This window comes from Salvelinus alpinus, chromosome 12 (assembly GCF_045679555.1).
Source record: "Salvelinus alpinus chromosome 12, SLU_Salpinus.1, whole genome shotgun sequence".
In the NCBI taxonomy this organism is placed as follows: domain Eukaryota; kingdom Metazoa; phylum Chordata; class Actinopteri; order Salmoniformes; family Salmonidae; genus Salvelinus; species Salvelinus alpinus.
The window spans coordinates 42,636,480-42,653,246 of NC_092097.1; the positions used below are offsets into that span (position 1 = coordinate 42,636,480).

The following is a 16,767-nucleotide window of genomic DNA, read 5'->3' on the forward strand; positions in this document are numbered from 1 at the left end:
TGATCATGTCATTATCATTGCATAATGCAGTGTCTTGGTGTATAGGCCCTATTGGCGATCATGTCACGACTTCAAGAATTGCAAGTCAATTCCATACATTGATTGGGAGAGTAAATTAGCCTCATTCATTATACATGATCATAAATTGCTGAGAGGCGCAATGTTGGAATAGACAATTATCTTGCAATCACTATATTATTATTGTGAGAATAGAGCGGTCCAGTGTTTGTCACTTTGTCGAAGTGACATGTTTTAACGATAATCCCTCCTAATTTAGCTTCTGTTGGATTTATTTGTGTTCACAGCCACTGAATAATGCAAATCAAAGACCATGTTGTCAAACCCAATCACTTGCATTCATTATTATCAGCTGGAATAATAAGAATAAATAAGATTAGGTCAACGAATGGGCGAGTTTTTTTATACAGACTATGGAGGAAACAGTGGGTGTGTTGAGAGGGCCGCGTAGAGTGTGAACATAACAATGCAATTTGGGCTGCGCGTCATTTGTGGACGTGTGGTGTTGTTGGCGTGTGTGTGTGTATGCACTGTAAGTGTGTGTCTAGTCTTTGTTGCTGAGTCAGGCGAGTCCACTCTCCAGGTCTGTTGCTCTTTTCCATTCTTTCCCCCTTCTCCCTCCCCCTCTCTCGCTCTCGGTCTCTCTCTGTACATTATCTCCCCACTTTTCTTCCTCTGCCCAGGGGACTTTGTTTTATAAGGTGACGTCAATTTTCATTGGATCGAGCCGTGGCACGAGCCTCATGTTCTGCTTTCTCCGCCTAGTTTTTTATTTTCATTTTTTTTAACCAATTTACAACTTGTTTCTTTTTTTAGCGCATTGGTAGTCCATGTCGCCGGCTAGATCCAAGCGGTGTTTACATTCTTGCATGCCTGGACGCAGCGTCTCTATGCGGACAGGACATTACCGTAAACTGTAGGAGGTTGTGCTTTATGAATGAACAACGAGAAGGAAATACAACAATCCAAACGTGATCGCGGTGAGGAGCCACCGATATGAGGGATTAGCATCCCTGTACCAGAGACTCATTGCGGAAAAGCCTTTCACTGCGGACTCATGTGAAAACGCATCGGGGGAGAACGTGTTTAAGAGGCATTGACCAGCGGAAAACCGTGGTGACCATGTAAGTTGCTCTCTGTACCTCCCCTTGCATGTATGTGCGTGCACCACACGTTTTGCCAAAAATAGGTTATAGGATTAGGCAATAGCCTAATGATAATAATAATAATATTTATAGTAATAATAATAATAATAATGCAATTCTCCAATTATTTTCTAATCTAAAAAATTCAGACGGAGCATCGCCTGTCAAGTGTCATTCGCTCAATGACACAACGTGATGCATTGTCTCCGTGATAGACATGTATAATAAGGGAAAAATGCACTTCTTAATTTCCTCCTTGCTGCATCCCTCACAGGTACAGCATTAGAGACATGTTCACCACACTTTCCCCCTAAATTACATTCCCTCCTTTGCTGCATTCAACAATGCATTTGAGAGACACATGACATTCACCCCCATGGTGTACCAGGTTCCGACTTTCACTGTGTCCCCCGCTGGTGTGCTTTGCTTACAGGTCCATTCATATTGTTGCGCTGGGCAGCGAGTGCCCTGGGGGAGTGAGGCCCGGGGAAGAGGCCATGGGTCAGGGCCAGCTCCAGGGGGGCCTGCTGTGGAGCTACTTGGGCCATGGAGCTGTGGCTGGAGGACCTGAGGAGAGCAGTCTGTCCAACTCGGCCTTCATGGAGTACACATCCCGCGTGTTTGGAGACGTCACTGTGGTGGTGCAGGACTGCCCTAGCTGGGTGTGTGTGTGTGTGTGTGTGTGTGTGTGTGTGTGTGTGGTGAGTCAGAGGGTTGTTATGTAGGTTTGGCCCTGGAGCTGTTAGGGTGGGTGAGTGTGTGGGGGGCTGTGATAGAGTAAAGGGAAGGGGGGCTGGAAAAGGGGGAGTACAAGAAATAGGGTTTGAGAGTGTTGCAAGTGAGAGACCAAATTACTTGCACAGTTCTGTAATGTGATAAGAAATTATTGAGAGTTAAAACAGACAAGCGTCGTCCCCTATGGGAGTGTTTTATTTTTTTTGCAAATGAACTCAGTCCGGCATTTAACTTACTCTTGAAAGTTGTAATAGTAGAATGCACAAGGTGCAATTTCGAAATTGGATAGTGCATCATCAGTTTTTCTCTTGTCATTTGCATTTAGCATTTTAGTCATTTAGCGGACGCTCTTATCCAGAGCGACTAACATTTAGTGCATTCATCTTAAAATAGCTAGGTGGGACAACCACATATCAGCAAAATCCCAGCTAGAATGGGGGGGGGGGGGGGGGTAGAGTGAAGTGCAAGTGTTGGTTTAGGAAAAAAATAAATAAGTGGGGGGGTGAGAAAGGGGATTATTTAAGAAACTCTTTGAAGAGTTAGGGTTTCAGGTGCTTTTGGAAGATGGGAATCTGCTGTCCTAGATTCAGGGGGAAGCTGGTTCCACCAATGGGGTGCCAGGACAGAGAAGAGCTTGGACTGGGCTGAGCGGGAGCTGCCTTCCCGTAGGGGTGGGAGGGCCAAGAGACCAGAGGTCGCAGAACGTAGTGCTCGGGTTGGGGTATAGGGTTTGTGGGTGTAGGGGCAGTTCCTCTGGCTGCTCCGTAGGCAAGCACCATAGTCTTGTATTGGATGTGAGCTTTGACTGGTAGCCAGTGGAGTGTGCAGAGGAGTGGGGTGACATGGGAGAACTTGGGAAGGTTGAAAAGCAGGCAGGCTGCTGTGTTCTGGATAAATTGCAGGGGTTTGATGCACAAGCAGGGAGCCCAGCCAACAGCGAGTTGGCAGAAGTCCAGACTGGAGATGACAAGTGTCTGGATTAGGACCTGCACCGCTTCCTGTGTGAGGTAGGGTCGTACTCTACGGATGTTGTAGAGCATGAACCTACAGGAGCGAGTCACTGCTTTGATGTTTGCAGAGAATGACAGGGTGTTGTCCAGGGTAACGCCAAGGTTCTTTGCACTCTGGGAGGGCGACACTGGGGAGTTGTCAACCGTGATGGAGAGGTCTTTGAGCGGGCAGGCTTTCCCTGGGAGGAAGAGATGCTCGGTTTTGTGAAGGTTGAGCTTGAGGTGGTGACACCCAAGCTGAGATACCTGCCAGGCACGCAGAGATGCATGTTGCCACCTGGGTGTCGGGGGGGGGGGGGGGAGAAAAGTAGTTGAGTGTCATCCGCATAGCAATGATAGGAGAGACCATGTGAGGATATGACAAAGCCGAGTGACTTGGTGTATAAAAAGAAGAGGGCATAGAACCGAGCCCTGGGGGACACCAGTAATGAGAATACGTGGTGCAGACACAGATCCTCTCCACATCACCTGGTAGGAGTGGCCTGCTAGGTAGGATGCAATCGAAGAGTGTGCAGAGCCTGAGACGCCCAGCCCTGAGAGGGTGGAGAGGAAGATCTGATGGTTCACGTTTCTCGAAGGCAGTGGATAGATCTAGGAGGATGAGGAAAGAGCGTTAGCTTTGGCAGTGCGGAGAGCCTCCGTGACACAGAGAAGAGCAATCTCGGTTGTGTGGCACGTCTTGAAGCCTGACTGGTTAGGTTCAAGAAGATCGTTCTGAGAGAGATAATGAGAGAGTTGATCAGAGACAGCATTCTCAAGTGATTTGGAAAGAAAAAAAAGAAGTGATACAGGATAAAGCATGCCTATCTATATAATGAATAGGAATTGGGTGGGTTGAGATTATTAAATATAAAAGCACTACACCTCTCTCTAAAAGCTTCACTTATTCAAACGTTTTACTTGAACCCTAAATGGTTCTCAAGTAGATTACTAAGAAAAGTTAATCCATTGTTTAAAAATGGCATTTTTGCCTTTGTGCAGATTACCATGTCACATTTTCGATTAATTGAAAATGCTACTTTTTCAAAATTTCTCTCTTTTTCAAACAAGCATTGCAGAGCTGGCTACAATTTCAATTTCATTCCAATGAAAAGATAGAACAAATATTACAACAAATATTATGGCTGAACTCAAATGTGCTGGTTGATAAAATACCTGTATTTATGAGAAAGATGTTTGTAAAGGTATATTGTTCTTAAATGATATTGTAAATTGGAATGGTAGAGTTATGTGCTTCATGGAGTTATCAGAATTGTATGGGAAGGTCTACTCAATCCAAGAGTACAACCAATTGATTACAGCATTACCCCCAAAATGGAGGAGGCAGGTGGCAGGAGGGGGCGGTAGGGAACTGGTCTGTCTGCCCAATATAAAGGATCAAAACTGGCGAAGGAATAAAAATGGCATAAATAGGAAAGTATACCAGTTTCATTTGATGACCAGGATGTTGACAACTGTGCCATACAGATTGCAAAGTAGTTGGGAAGAGATTTTTGATGTACCGATTCCATGGTACAGGGTGTATGAGTTGATATATAAAACGACACAAGATTCAAGACTTCGTGCTTTTCAGCTAAAATTATTATATAGAATTCTTGTCACCAGCAAAATGTGGAATATTTGGGGCATAAAATCATTGAAGCTCTGCAGATTTTGTTTTAAGAATACAGAATCAATAGACCATTTATTTTGGTATTGCCCTCAGGTAGCCTTTTTCTGGTCTCAGGTTCAGGAATGGCTGAAAATGCATAGCATTGATCTAAAATTGACCCTAGAAATAGTACTGTTAGGAGATCTGGAGAGACCGGGTCAGTCAATTACTAATATACTAATACTCTTAGTAAAAGTATTTATCTTCAACAACTCTGTGGATTCTATTCAATTAGATAGATTGAAATTGTACGTTAAACATCACAGCACAGTTGAAAGATATGTTGCGTAGAAATCCGAAGAGGGTGGCCAGCAGAGATAGGTGGGATGGGCTGAGGGAAGCTGAGGGTTGGGATGTGGGTGGAATTGGAGACAAGTGGGAGTGGAGTTGCTGTGAATGATGGTCAAAGATAAAAGTCAAAAATAAAGTCAAAATAAAACATAATATAAAGTAAGTTTGAATGACATTGAGAGGCAGTGTTTTTACAGCTAATGCCGGTTTGCCAGAGGCTGATGCCGTGCAGGTGTTTGTACACATGCATATACACACACACTCTCATTCAAATACACACATACACGAACACACACACATGTAATAGTGCCAGACATGCATTCAAACATATACAGTTGGCATCGCTGTTATGATTTTAGTCGTCCTTGATGTCCTTTGTTTATTTTTAATATTTGTAAATGTTTTTGCATTGTTGTTTGTGAGAAGTGAGAAGATCTCCAGAGATGGTTTGGAGAAGGGAGGAGGGGATGGGATCAATCTGGCAGGTTGTTGGGCGGCCAGACCTCACTAGTCACAGGATTTTGTCTGGAGAAAGAGGGAGAAAGAAGTCAAGGCGTACGGTAGTTCTGTGTCAGCAGATGTCGTCAACCTTTTTTAAAAAGTGGTTGATAAAGTCATCCTCAGAGAGGGAGGAAGGAGGGGGTGGAGGATTAAGAAGGGTTGAGAAGGTGGAAAATAGTTTCCTAGGGTTAGAGGAAGAACCTTGACATTTAGAGGGATAGAAAGTGGCTTTAGCAGCAGATACAGAGGAAGAGAAGGTAGAGAGGAGGAAGTGAAAAGATGATAGGTCCTCCGGAAGTTTACCTCCATTTTCGCTCAGATGCCTGCAGCCTTGTTCTGTAAGTTCGCAATGAGTAACTCAGCCATGGAGCAGGAGGGGAGGGCCAAGCCGGCCGGGAGGAAAGGGGGCAGTGCGAGTGACTCATAGGATGCAGAAAGGGAGGAGAGTAGGGTCGAAGAGACAGAATCCGGAGAAAGGAGGGAGAAGGATTTAGCAGAAGGGAGAGATGATAGGATAGAAGAGTAGTGGGAGATAGAGAGCGAAGATTATGACGGCGCATGACCATCTGGGTAGGGGCTGAGTGGCTAGGGTTGGAGAAAGGGAGACAGAAACGGAAAGAAAGTAATGATCAGAGACCTGAAAGGGGGTTGCAGTGACATTAGTAGGAGAACAGACTCTAGTAAAGATGAGGTCAAGCGTATTGCCTGCCTTGTGAATTGGAGGGGATTGGGAAAGGGTGAGGTCAGAAGAGGTAAGGAGGGGAAAAGAGAGATCTGGAAATGTCAGGAGGTTGAAGTCTCCAAGTACGAAGAGTGGTGAGCCATCGTCAGGAAATTAGCTTATCAAGGTGTCAAGCTCATTGAGGGACTCTCCAAGGGCACCTGGTGGGCGATAGATGATAACAATGTTATGCTTGAGTAGACAAGTAACAGTGACAGCATGGAATTCAAATGAGGAGATGGACAGGTAAAAGAGGGAGAAAAGAGAAAATCTCCACTTAGGAGAAATTAGTAGCCCTGTGCCACCACCGCGACGACCAGATGCTCTTGGTCTATGAGGGAAAACGTAGTCAGATGAAGAGAGAGCAGCTGGAGTAGCAGTGTTCTCTGGGGTGATCTGTCAGGGCAAAAAAGTCAAGGGACTGGGTAGCATAGGGGTAGCATAGGCTGAGATGAACTCTGCGTTCTTGACTGCAGATCGGCAGTTCCAAACACGGCCAGAGACCTGGAGTTTCACATGGGTTGTGTGCATAGGATACACTAAATTACACTGAACAAAAATATAAACGCAACATGTAAAGTGTTGGTCCCATGTTTCATGAGGTGAAATAAAAGATCCCAGAAATGTTCCATATGCACAAAAAACTTATTTCTCTCATATGTTGTGCATACATTTGTTTACATCCTTGTTAGTGAGCATTTCTCCTTTGCCAAGATAATCCATCCACCTGACAGGTGTGGCATATCAAGAAGCTGATTAAACAGAATGATCATTACACAGGTGCATCTTGTCCTAGGGACAATAAAAGGCCACTCTAAAATGTGCAGTTTTGTCACACAACACAATGCCACAGATGTTTTGAGGGAGTGTGCAATTGGCATGCTGACTGCAGGAATGTTCACCAGAGCTGTTGCCAGAGAATTGAATGTCATTTTCTCTACCATGAGCCGCCTCCAACGTCATTTAGAGAATTTGGCAGTACATCCAACTCGGCTCACAACCGCAGACCACGTGTATGGCGTTGTGTGGGGGTGAGCGGTGTGCTGATGTCAACGTTGGGAACAGAGTGCCACATGGTGGCGGTGGGGTTATGGTATGGGAAGGCATAATCTAAGGACAACGAACACAATTGCATTTTATCGATGGCAATTTGAATGCACAGAAATACCATGATGTGATCCTGAGGCCCATTTTTATTAAGGTATCTGTGACCAACAGATGCATATCTGTATTCCCAGTCATATGAAATTCTTAGTGTAGGGCCTAATGAATTGATTTCAATTGACTGATTTCCTCATATGAACTGTAACTCAGTAAAATTGTTGCATGTTGCGTTTATAATTTTGTTCAGTATAGAAGGGTTGCAGCCAAGGGCTGGGGAGTGTCTGTAAAGCCTGCAGGGAGAGGAGCAAACAGGGTATAGATAAAACACATACAGCTGACAAAGCTACAAAAGAACAAAAGGAAATCATCAGAAAATACACTATATAAACAAAAGTATTTGGACACCCTTCAAATTAGTGGATTCGACTATTTCAGCCACAAACAATGCTGACGGGTATAAAGTCGAGCACACAGCAATGCAATCTTCATAGACAAACATTGGCAGTAGAATGGTTGTTACTGACAATGGCATTTGATATTTTCAGTGGTATTGTTAACAAACACACCACCATAAAGAAAATGAGAATTAAACAGGTTCAGCCCCTGGTTCGACCGTGATTTTGCAGAGTTCTCCACCTCAAGAATTGGATTTGGTGAAAGGTTCGGTACACACATACTCAGGCTGACTGACTATCGTTCAGGCAAATTAGAAATAGGTGCACTAAGGCTATACGGAAGGCCAAAGTTAGTTACTTAAAGAAGCAGTTCTTTCTCTGTGGGTCTAACCCCAAGAAGATCTGGAAACGGTTAATGACCTGGAGAATAAACCCTCCTCCTCACAGCTGCCCATGTCCCTTAATGTTGATGATGTGGTTGTTACTGACAAAAAGCACATGGCTGAGCTCTTTAATCACCACTTCATTAAGTCAGGATTCCTATTTGACTCAGCCATGCCTCCTTGCCTGTCCAACATTTCCTCATCTCCCACCCCTTCTAATGCGACTATCTCTGATGCTTCTCCCTCTTTTCCCCCTGCCCTGTTACAAAGTTTCTCCCTGCAGGCAGTCACTGAGTTCGACATGCTAAAGGAGATCCTTAAACTTGACCCCAAAAAGCCATCTGGGTCAGATGGTTTAGACCCTTTCTTCTTTAAGGTTGCTGCCCCTATCATCGCCAAGCCTGTCTCTCCTTTCTGGGGAGGTTCCCATTGCTTGGAAGGCAGCCACAGTTCGTCCTTTAAAGGGGAGATCAAGCTGATCCTAACTGTTATAGGCTTATTTCTATTTTGCCCTGTTTATCAAAAGTGTTGGAAAAACTTGTCAATAATCAACTGACTGGCTTTCTTGATGTCTATAGTATTCTCTCGGGTATGCGATCTGGTTTCCGCTTAGGTTATGGATGTGTCACTGCAACCTTAATCAATGAAGCCACTATTGCCCTTGATTCTATCTAAGCAATATTGTGCTGCTATTTGTATTGACTTGGCCAAAGCTTTTGATACGGTAGACCATTCCATTCCTGTGGGCCGGCTAAGGAGTATTGGTGTCTCTGAGGGGTCTTTGGCCTGGTTTGCTAACTACCTTTCCCAAAGAGTGAGGTGTATAAGGTCAGAAAATCTGCTGTCTCAGCCACTGCCTGTCACCAAGGGAGTACCCCAAGGCTCGATCCTAGGCCCCACGCTCTCCTCAATTTACATCAACAACATAGCTCAGGCAGTAGGAAGCTCTCTCATCCATTTATATGCAGATGATAGTCTTATACTCAGCTGGCCCCTCCCTGGATTTTGTGTTAAATGCTCAACAACAAAGCTTTCTTAGTGTCCAACAAGCTTTCTCAATCCTTAACCTTGTTCTGAACACCTCCAAAACAAAGGTCATGTGGTTTGGTAAGAAGAATGCCCCTCTTCCCACAGGTGTTATTACTACCTTTGAGGGTTAAGAGTTTAAGGTAGTCACCTCATACAAGTACTTGGAGTATGGCTAGACGGTGCACTGTCCTTCTCTCAGCACATATCAAAGCTGCAGGCTAAAGATAAATCTAGACTTGGTTTCCTCTATCGTAATCACTCCTCTTTCACCCCATCTGCCAAACTAAACCTGATTCAGATGACCATCCTACCTATGCTAGATTACGGAGACATAATTTATAGATCGGCAGGTAAGGGTGCTCTCGAGCGGCTAGATGTGCTTTACCATTCGGCCATCAGTTTTGTCACCAATGCTCCTTATAGGACACTTCACTGCACTCTATACTCCTCTGTAAACTATACCCATCGCAAGACCCACCGGTTGATGCTTATTTATAAAACCCTCTTAGGCCTCACTCCCCCCATCTGGGATATCTACTGCAGCCCTCATCCTCCACATACAACACCCGTTCTACCAGTCACATTCTGTTAAAGGTCCCCAAAGCACACACATCCCTGGGTCGCTCGTCTTTTCAGTTCGCTGCAGCTAGGGACTGGAACGAGCTGCAACAAACACTCAAACTGGACAGTTTTATCTCAATCTCTTCATTAAAAGACTCAATCATGGACACTCTTACTGACAGTTGTGGCTGCTTTGACGGATGTATTGTTGTCTCTACCTTCTTGCCCTTTGTGCTGTTGTCTGTGCCCAATGTTTGCACCATGTTTTGTGCTGCTACCATGTTGTGTTGCTACCATGCTATGTTGTTGTCTTAGGTCTCACTTTATGTAGTGTTGTCTCTCTTGTTGTGATGTGTTTTGTCCTATATTTATATTGTATTTATTTTTTATCCCAGGCCCCCGTCCCCGCAGTAGGCCTTTTGGTAGGCTGTCATTGTAAATAAGAATTTGTTCTTAACTGACTTGCCTAGTTAAATAAAGGTAAAAAAATAAATAAATGACCCGTACTGAAGAGCTCAGTGACTTTCAACGTGGCACTGTCATAGGATGCCACCTTCACATCAAGTCAGTGTTAGAGCTGCCCGCTCAACTGTAAGTGATGTTATTGTGAAGTGGAAACATCTAGGAGCAACAACGGCTCAGCCACGAAGTGGTAAGCCATACAAGCTCACAGAATAGGACTGCCGAATGCTGAAGCACGTAGCGTGTAAAAATCGTCTGTACTCAGTTGCAACACTCACTACCGAGTTCCAAACTTCCTCTGGTAGCAATGTCAGCACAAGACCTGTTCGTTGGGAGCTATATGAAATGGGTTTCCATGGCCGAGCAGCCGCACACAAGCCTAACATCACCATGTGCAATGCCAAGCGTCGGCTGGAGGGGTGTAAAGCTTACCAGTTACCAGCTTACCGGGGCAGTGGAAATGTTCTCTGGAGGGATGAATCACGCTTCACCATTTGGCAGTCCGACGAATGAATCTGAGAATGGCAGATGCCAGAAGAACGCTACCTGCCCAACTGCATAGTGCCAACTGTACAGTTTGGTGGAGGAGGAATAATGTTCTGGAGCTGTTTTTCATGGTTCGGGCTAGGCCTCTTAGTTCCAGTGAAGGGAAATCTTAACTTTACAGCATACAATGACATTCTAGACGATTTGTCTAGAACTTTGTGGCAACAGTTTGGGGAAGGCCCTTTCCTGTTTCAGCATGACAATGCCCCTGTGCACAAAGCGAGGTCCATACAGAAATGGTCTGTCGAGATGGATGTGGAAGAACTTGACTGGCCTGCACAGAGCCCTGACCTCAACCCGATCAAACACCTTTGGGATGAATTGGAACGACGACTGCAAGCCAGGCCTAATCGCCCAACATCAGTGCCCAACCTCACTAATGCTCTTGTGGCTGAATGGAAGTAAGTCCCCACAGGAATGTTCCAACATCTAGTGGAAAGCCTTCCCAGAAGAGTGGAGGCTGTTATAGCGGCAAAGGGGGGACCAAATCCATATTAAAGCCCATGATTTTGGAATGAGATGTTCGACGAGCAGGTGTCCACATACTTTTGGTCATGTAGTGTAACTAGGTACTAGGCAAGATAAGTGAGAGAGTGGTGTGGAGCCTTCCTCTCTTTCCTTCCTCAAATAACTTCACAGAGCAGTCTTTGTTTTCCCAACGGTCTTAGTATTTCCGATGAGACCGCCTCTTACAGCTGCTGCTGAGCAACCAGGGGAGACTGAAGTACTAACACTAATTGCTAATTGCCTAGCAGAGGTGAAGAGCAAAGCTCCCAGTATTAATTGATGATTGCCTAGGAGAGGAGAAACCACTCCCCCTCCAATACAGCAACTGATTACCAAAACAAGTCACAAAGTGCCCTGCACCTTATTCCTGGTTGATGTTATGAGCGGTCAGCAGTTCACACATCAAGTAGGCTACTGTGAAGTCAGGCAGCAGTTAAAGTGGATGGCCCTTGCAAATGAAAAGACAGTACTAAACAACAACAGATAAAGACAAAAAATATACTTATCACTCCTGGAGATGTATCCTAGAGATATTAGGAGTCCTCTAGCTATAGAATGAAGCACCTTAGAGAGCTATTTATAACTTGTCATAAATGTCCAGATCAACTAGGCATTGTCAGCTACGTTTTGTAGCTAGGTTTTTTAGCCCATAGATTTTGTAGTAATGTTCAAGTCACTCAAATATCACGAGTACACATTAGACATGGTAAAATGTATAGAATTGCAAGAAAATATGTTTTAAAACTGCAACATTTTCTCTGCACCCCATGACAAAATGTTTAGAATGGCTGGAAATAGGCAGACCATTGTCTTCTCCACAACGATGGCTAATCTTTTCCCTTTCAGGATAGATTTGATTAGTGGAGACAGACGGAGGTTATCAGGGGCCAAGCCAAGCCAGTCCAATAAGCAGGCAGGGAAGAAAGGCCTTTGTTTTGTCACAAGACCATTGTCATCATAAAGGAGTTAGTGAGTCACTCTGCCAGCCACTGTTGATGTTTGTTTACCCGGCTGGCTTGATTGTGACGCTTGCTCTTGAGATGTAACCGCATTTTTGAATTCCAAAACCGTTTTTAGCAAGGGCAGCGGAACAAATCTAACCACTTCTCTGAGGGCGTAGATGAGATAGCATGTAATTAAGCATACCACAGCTACTGTTACTATTTTCAATCTTTTTCCAGTATAAAACCTTTGGGGCCTGTTTGGTTTAGGCCAGACCTGGGTTCAAATTCTATTTGAAATCTCTTAAATATGTGAGCGTTGGCTTTAGCCTGCCTGCAGTATCAGATGGGTGGGGTATAACTTTTTGAGGCCACTCTATTGGTTCCTTTAAGACAGGCAAGCTGAATCAAGCACAACTAAGGAAATTGAAATGATTTCCAAAATATTTGAACCCAGGTCTGATGGAGACTGATTGCAAGTCTCAATTTGCATTTCTTTTTAGTCCAGGATGAGGCTTAATCTGGGTCCGGGAAATGTCCCCTATAATGTTCATGCATTACTAATGAGATTGGTGTGTGTGTGGACAGGATCTGTTGGACAGTGACTGGGCCAGCGTGCGGAGCGTTCTAGAACAGGCTGACATCCTTGTTATCAAGTACTCGGTCAACGACAAGCTGGCCTTCCAGCAAGTGCGCAACGGATACGCCCCTAGACTTCGCCCCCTCCTACACCACTGGGGCATGCCTGTTATTCTGGTTGCTGTAGGCGCCCGCCTAAATGGTGAGATAACATTGGTCTATCCTCGACCACAACACCATTTTGTCCCGTTGTGTTTTTGTGCTATATTTTGTATTGCCGTGTACCAGTGACGGTCAGTGCCGTTTCAGATGAGGGAGGACAATTTGTTTTATGAGCATGGCCTTATTTCTACTACAACATATTGGGTGACTGTCATCATATTCCATTCACCCAGTTAAATGTAACAGCGATAGGTTTAGGCTACTACACTACATTAAATGTTCCCTATACCCATCATGAGGTTGCAACAACCTAGCCTATGAATGAAAGTTTACAACGTAGTTGCACACAGGTTGAGAGACACATTTGAGGTGACAAACAGTGACACATGGACAGACAGTGACATTCAATACCGCCTTGCACACTCTTGCCTGCATCTAGCTGATCTAGGGTGTAATCCTTAGCCCTACAGTTGCAAACAAGAGTTTCTATTGGACAAATTCAGGTATGTTTATCCCCGTTTTGTGCCGTTTGCTTCTGTTGAAGAAACGTTTTTCAACAGAATTGGCGGAATGAATACACCCCTGATCACACGCACACACAGTTCACAGTTTCATAGCAGCCACGTTGTATTCCTTCTTGCGTCTACATTATGCACTCTCCTCCTTTCACCTCTTCCCATCGCCTGTGGACTTCAATGCACAACACATCAGCTTTATGGGACCAAGCGGAACATTTTTTCCAAGCCAAACCGCTACACACAGCCTAGATCGTTGTCACCATATTAGCTAAAGTAACGTCATAGTCAGCTAGGCTAATAGAACTAACGCGTTCGTGAACTCGCTACAATCATGCAGTAACGTTACAGTGTACAGTCAGTAAGCAGTTACCCCGGCAGGCCCCGGTGGCAATAAATTAGTTAAACCAAAAGCTTACCTTGACTTGGAACAGTTCCAGTGTTTTGTTGGATAGTCATAGCCAGCTAGCTAACATAGCAACATGCTCTGTTTGAGCAGGGTGTTTTTGTAGGCTAAACTAGCTAGCTGCATTAGCTAGCTAAGTAAGTGAAACTGAAAAAAATGACACACTCTCTCTCTCTCTCTCTCTCTATTTCTCTCTTGCTTCTCCTTCATTTAGGAATAAATTCATTTGTTAAAAACTGTTCAACTATTTTCTTTATCTCCCCTTGAGTCAACTACCCACCACATTTTATGCACTGCAGTGCTAGTTGGCTGTAGCTTATGCTTTCAGTACTAGATTCATTCTCTGATCTTTTGATTGGGTGGACAACATGTCAGTTCATGCTGCAAGAGCTCTGATAGGTTGGAGGATGTCCTCCGGAAGTTATCATAATTACGGTGTAAGTCTATGGCAGGGTGTGAGAAACGTGAGCCTCCTAGGTTTTGTATTGAAGTCAATGTACTCAGAGGAGGACAGAAGCTATCTGTCCTCCGGCTACACCATGGTGCTACTCTGTAGAGTGCTGTTGAGGCTACTGCAGACCTTATTTGGAAAATAGTGTGTTTTAATCAATTATTTGGTGACATGATTATATTTAGTATAGTTTTATCTAAAAAGTTGAACTTTTTAAATGTTTTAAAATGTGTATTTTTTTATTAAATTCACTGAGGAGGATGGTCCTCCCCTTCCTCATCTGAGGATCCTCCACTGCCATGTACTTACCACATGCCAGGTTGTCATTGTCTTTATTAATCTGCCTGGTTAAATAAAGATGACATTTTGTATAATGAGTCGAGTGGGGAAGTTTTGCTCGGCAGTCTTACAATCCATTGCAGTCAATGGTTCACTCAAAGCACTTTTAGAAACACTGACATTGACTGGATATGAGGCCTCTCACACCAGTCATAATAGGTTATGGCTTCCAACCATGTTAATGCCATCTGACATAACTCTGTTACGATGCAATAAACTGAAACTAAACTAATAGCATCCAAAAATATAATCTATAGCATTTTGTGTCTTTTGAAAGTATGGCTACATTACATACTGTAGGAGCAGAGGAAATAGCTGAAGGAGTGGATTTGTCTTTTCAGTTAAGAGGATGATTCTCATTTTATGATTAAATCTCAAACAGGCCCCAGGCTTTTGCATCTAAGTAATGTGTCTTCATGGTTTAAACAACAAACAGTCCAAACCCTGACACACACACCCACACACACTTTGTGTGGTACAGTGACACCTGGTATCACCCAGGTCAGTGGTGTTAAACTAGCAAAGTATTAACCATCATGCCCACTTTAATGTCTATGCTTCTGTGTGTCCCCATCTTTTTTATTTCAGTGGTGTAAACGAATACACCACATTCATGATGGGTTATTTTTAGCTTGGTGAGATGCTTTAAGATCTTGCCAGAGCTTCATTGCAAGATCATAATAGTATTTGATAACTCTTTGGTGGTGAGAGAGGGGGCTTGTGGGATGGTGGTAGATCTGACACCCTGTTTTTGTATTGTTTTGTCACTGCTTTATTGTCTGTGCTAAAGCTATCCCCAAATGAATGTGGTGGATGACAGCTGTGTGCAGTTGTTTCCTGTTGCCTTGGTTAGGTGACTTAGGGCAAAATCATTGCAGCACACATCACACACACACGCACAAACGCACAACAGACAGTGTCTACCTTTCACTCTATGCCTGCAGTTTTATTAGCAGAGTGATTTATTCCTTGCATTTGGCACTGAGCAGACCGCCCCACTCTGTCTCGCTCTCTAGCTCCTTCACAGCGTCTTTTTACTTCTCCCTACATTTCCCTCTTAAATGTAATCCAGAGTCCACAGACACAGAGATGCGATAATCCGGCTTCCCATTGTGACATAGCTGCGTGGCTCTGAGTCCACCATCCGCAAGGGACTCAAAAGCCCAAACGCACACCTCCCCAAAAATCCCAACCAACACGGCTCTGCGTACGTGTCCTCTATTAATTTGAATGGGGTGACTGTTGGAGAAATTGCTACACCGCACTGAGAATTCGAAAAGTATGAACGGTGCAATATTCTAGAACACTGCTGTGCTTACAAGTACACATTTAGGATTCTGATAGATGCGTAATTTTTTCTTTATATTCTCGCTCTCTGACTTTGTCTCTCTGAATGTAGGCTGAAGTATGCATATGCAGGGTATGTCTATGCATGCATTGTAAATCCATCTGAATGTCAGTATGTGCTTATATCTATGATGGATAACATATAATCGTGAGATTTTCTGCTGGAAGTTTTGTGGGTGGTACCGTGTTTTTGTGCACTGAGTGTGTGTACATCACAGGAAGTTGGTGGCACCTTAATTGGGGAGGACGGGCTTGTGGTAATGGCTGGAGCGGAATTTGTGGAATGGTATCAAATACATCTAACACATGGTTTCCATGTGTTTGATGTCATTCCATTCGACTTTGTTCCGGCCATTATTATGAGCTGTCCTCCCCTCAGCAGCCTCCTGTGGTGGACATTTAGAGGAGGTACATTTCATCCTGTCTCACTCACCTCTCCTGTCCTCTCACTGTCTAGATGAGGGGCCCCCCTGCACATGCCCCCTATGTGCATCAGACTGGAGCAGCTGCGTCCCCCACAGCGAGGGCCTGCAGCTCTCTAGGGACCTGGGGGCCACTTATCTGGAGCTACCCTCCCTCAACCATGTATTTGTGAGCCGCTACTTTGGCAGCGTGGTGAGTGTCGGCATCTGCCAGTTATGAAGTGATCATTGTTTGATGGTGTGATTTATGACTGGTGTGTGATCAATGTTATCATTCATCATTGATGATGTAGAGCAGGGATGCAATGCCAGGCCTCAGGGGCCTGATTGGTGTCAAACCTTTGCCCCAGCTAACTCCATTAATCAACTAATCATATGATCTTCAGTATAGAATGCAATTAGCTGTGTTTGCTAGGGGTCGGGAAACAGTGTCACACCACTCCAGCCCCTGAGGACTGAATTTGCTCATCCCTGATTTAGATGCCAGAGTATTATGTTATTGGCCATAGTGCTAGTGGAGATAAGAATGGGACTGGATGCTGTGTG

The 16,767-nt window shown here is 44.4% G+C and overlaps 1 protein-coding gene across 1 annotated transcript in view; it reads left to right on the forward strand.

Annotated features, from left to right (window-relative positions):
• The first annotated feature begins 508 nt into the window (after positions 1–508).
• The window catches only part of rhobtb3 (Rho related BTB domain containing 3), a 32,823-nt gene continuing 16,564 nt past the window's right edge, over positions 509–16,767 (forward strand). The window contains exons 1-4 of the mRNA XM_071336445.1: positions 509–1,142; positions 1,597–1,825; positions 12,589–12,781; positions 16,257–16,414. Of these exons, the coding sequence (XP_071192546.1) occupies positions 1,141–1,142; positions 1,597–1,825; positions 12,589–12,781; positions 16,257–16,414 (582 nt within the window). The 5' untranslated portion in view covers positions 509–1,140. The remainder of the gene's footprint in view (positions 1,143–1,596; positions 1,826–12,588; positions 12,782–16,256; positions 16,415–16,767) is intronic.